This window comes from Acyrthosiphon pisum, chromosome X (assembly GCF_005508785.2).
Source record: "Acyrthosiphon pisum isolate AL4f chromosome X, pea_aphid_22Mar2018_4r6ur, whole genome shotgun sequence".
Taxonomy (NCBI): Eukaryota; Metazoa; Arthropoda; class Insecta; order Hemiptera; family Aphididae; genus Acyrthosiphon; species Acyrthosiphon pisum.
Window position 1 is genome coordinate 125,317,189 of NC_042493.1, and position 3,460 is coordinate 125,320,648.

The window sequence follows — 3,460 nt, forward strand, 5'->3', positions numbered from 1 at the left end:
GATCATACAGTATAGCCGAATTACGACACTTTCATCATGCGCACCATGATTGTATATTATATTAAATGACTAATCAAAAATTCAACTATGTGGCGTTATAGCAGTTTGTGGAAGTCCACAACTTGGTTTGACGGAATTAGCACCCAGAAAATATCTAAATAGTTGATGCTTACCCAGAAATTTTTTCTTTCGTTTTTTAAAAAAAAAAAAATTATCTATACGCGCTTTAAAACGAATCATAAACCATTATTATACTCTGCAATGTCTTACAAAACCCTTTAGGAATATGCAAGTGCTATGTAAATCGTCTGCTTACTTGCAGACACGATACTTTGTACAACACTACTATTATACTAGGTACTCTATTCTATAGCTTAGTATTAATATACATCACCGGCATCATTATCACTAATATTATATTATTACCTTTCCAGATTTATAATTTCCTCCTGTCACCAAACCGTGTGTACTGAAATATTTCCAGGCTTTGATCGGGTATCCTCCGTTACATCCATGTCCGCACGCGTGACAACAAAACGTTAACTCTTCGGCGGACAACAGTTCGTTGAAATCTCCGTCAGTGGCCACACACAAACGATCGGCAAACGCTGAGCTGGTTCCGAACGCCTACAGTTAAAAAATAAATTCATTAAATCAATTGTACGTTTTCGATCCGACGACGCAAGCCCTCAAGTTAACGCACCCAACAGGAACCGCAATGTCCTTGGTCACGAACTTCACCGATAGTTTTGCAATGTCTCCACCTCTTCCGGGCGTCGAATGTCCTCGGGATATAGCTGAATTTGTTGTAAGCGACGTCGTGCGTTTTGAACATGTGGGCACTCGCGTTCTTGGCAGCTTCCACACCTTTAGATCCCAACATCTTAATGAAATCCGTCTCTGGTGTACTCGGGTCAAAATTAACACCGGCCTAGTAAACGGAAATCGAACGAAAGTCGTTTAGCATTGAACATTTTATTATATTCATATTGTAGCATATATTTTTTGTATCTAATAATATTATTTGATTTGAACAAATCTCAGATTTCGATTCGAAGCACACGAGTAATACTATAGTACAAGGGTTCTCAACCTTTTGAGGTCCACGCCCCCTTTCAAACTATTTTATGAGTTCACGCCTCCCCCCTCACTACAATAAGATTGATGTATGCATATTATTTATATGTAAACTATACTTTAATGTTGTTTATTGGATTAATATGAATACAACTTCAATGAAAAAAAATTATAATTTAAAATTAAAATTAACTATTATTAAATATACAATTAACATTTTTTTTCAACATTTTCACGCCCCCCCTGCAATTTTGTCACGCCTCCCTAGGGGGGCGCGCCCCCCAGGTTGAGAAATGTACTATAGTATAGTAAAATACATTTTTTAATATTAAACAAATACGTCGATTGCTATGTTGCCTCTTTCTACCTTTTCTAATACGAAATCCTCATATTGTTAGGCAATTCGTTGTATATACAAAATATTTAGGGATGGGCAGCTAATGATAATTTTTAATTGGGTTAAGTTAAGTTTATAGAAAATATTTTAAAAAGTTTAAAGTTAAGTCATTCTAATTTTTTTTTAACTCAGTTAGTAAAAAGTTTTATTGAAATTAGCACTTAACTTATTTACTTGAATTAAGTATTTTTTTAGTATTTTTTTTTAAAAATATCAGAAAGTGATTTGGTTTGAAACATCATAAATATTATAAATTTTATTGAGCACCGAAAATAGATTTAATATACATATAATTAAATGTAGAAAATAAAAGTACGGATGAAAATACATAATTATATCATAACCACAAAGGTACCAAAAGAATACAAAAATCATTGATACAAAATAGTCTTGCGTGCTGCGAGAGCCGAGAATGAAATGTGAACCTCTAGGACTGTTGTGGCTATTGGCAATATTGGCTGTTTATGAATATAAACATTTTAATTTCTAAATATATTATATGAGCATAACCTAATTAATTTTAATTTAAAAACATAATACAGTATCTCTAATAATGTATATAATTATAATATGCCATTTAACATTTTATACCATTATAACGCAAATATTTTATAATATTAATATGTATGTCCTTGAGAATTTTACACTATAAGCATGCAATATTTTGCATTTTTATTATTAAAATAAGAGCCTGAACAAGTAAATGATAATTTTTAAATAAGTTAAGTTAGGTTGATGGTAAATATTTCAATATGTTTAAAGTAACTAGTTATTCTATTTTTTTTTTTAACTAAGTTAAAAGTCATATGGAAACGTACAACACACTTATTATCTAATAAACTTAAGTTAAGTTATTTTTTTTAAATAATATATAAATATAGCCGCTGATATAATTTAAAATAATATAAAATAAATATTCATGCAATATACGTCATCAATAATGATTGTATTATATTTATTTTTTAATTCTTTATAAATTGACATTGACGTAACTTGGATTTGATTAAAAGTAACTCGTTATTTATTTAGTTTATATCAATAAAAATCAGTTAAGTTAAAAATGTATTAATTCATTTTAATTCGTTTATGCCCAGGCTTACATTATAATGTCTTTCTTCCAACAATAAGTGACACAAAATTAACCAAAATTCTATATTGACAATAACATTGATGTCATTTCCAATTGAGGCATGACGTGTTTTCCTAGAAATTGTATTTTTTATACAATTCGTATAAAATTATATACTTTTATACTTATAAGTTATAATTATATTTTTATCAAATTCGATGAATGCACGTTCGAGTTATTTAACTATTCAAGTGTATATGACTTTTTTTTTCAGTGTCGGCTTTAACGTGATTGAGTGGTTAATTTCGGGAAAACTAGACTTAATCACCACTCGAATCAACGAAGTACACTTACTGTTCTAAAATACTTAAATACCGTTCTCGGCCTATTTTTATAGAACTTTTTTTTATTTATGTATTTAATAGAATATTAATTATAATTCATACATCAAGGCTTAAAAATCGAACTTAAACATTAAAAAGTATTATAATATATTGTGTGTACATGTATACAGAAGAATGAGGGGGAGGACATCCTACGATAGAACACAGTCATAGATAGCATTTGAACATATTTTTATGCAAAAGTAATATTATAAAAAAGGTGGGTAAGTGGATGTCGCTCTGCTGTACAGTAGGTTAGAAGTGGGTCACTGTATAATGGACAGTATTAAATTTGAATTCAATGATATAATATCATTGTATAAGAAAAACGATTCTGAGCGGAGACGGTATATCAGTCTATGTATTAGACATATATATACTTATCTATCGTATTAAAAAAAAATTTACCTATAATAGGTACCTATAATAAATTCCAAATTAATCATACCATAATATCTATTAGGTACTTATAACGCGTTATACATCAACAAAAAACCGTGGTTCTATCATAGATATAGGTATAATAGTATACTT

General features: G+C 29.6%; 1 protein-coding gene across 1 annotated transcript in view; it reads right to left on the reverse strand.

The window, feature by feature from the left end:
• The window catches only part of LOC100164982 (cathepsin B-like), a 7,686-nt gene that overhangs the window by 1,069 nt on the left and 3,157 nt on the right, over window positions 1-3,460 (reverse strand). Inside the window, 2 exon segments of the mRNA NM_001246084.1 lie at window positions 427-627; window positions 704-931. Coding sequence (NP_001233013.1) covers window positions 427-627; window positions 704-931 — 429 coding nt within the window.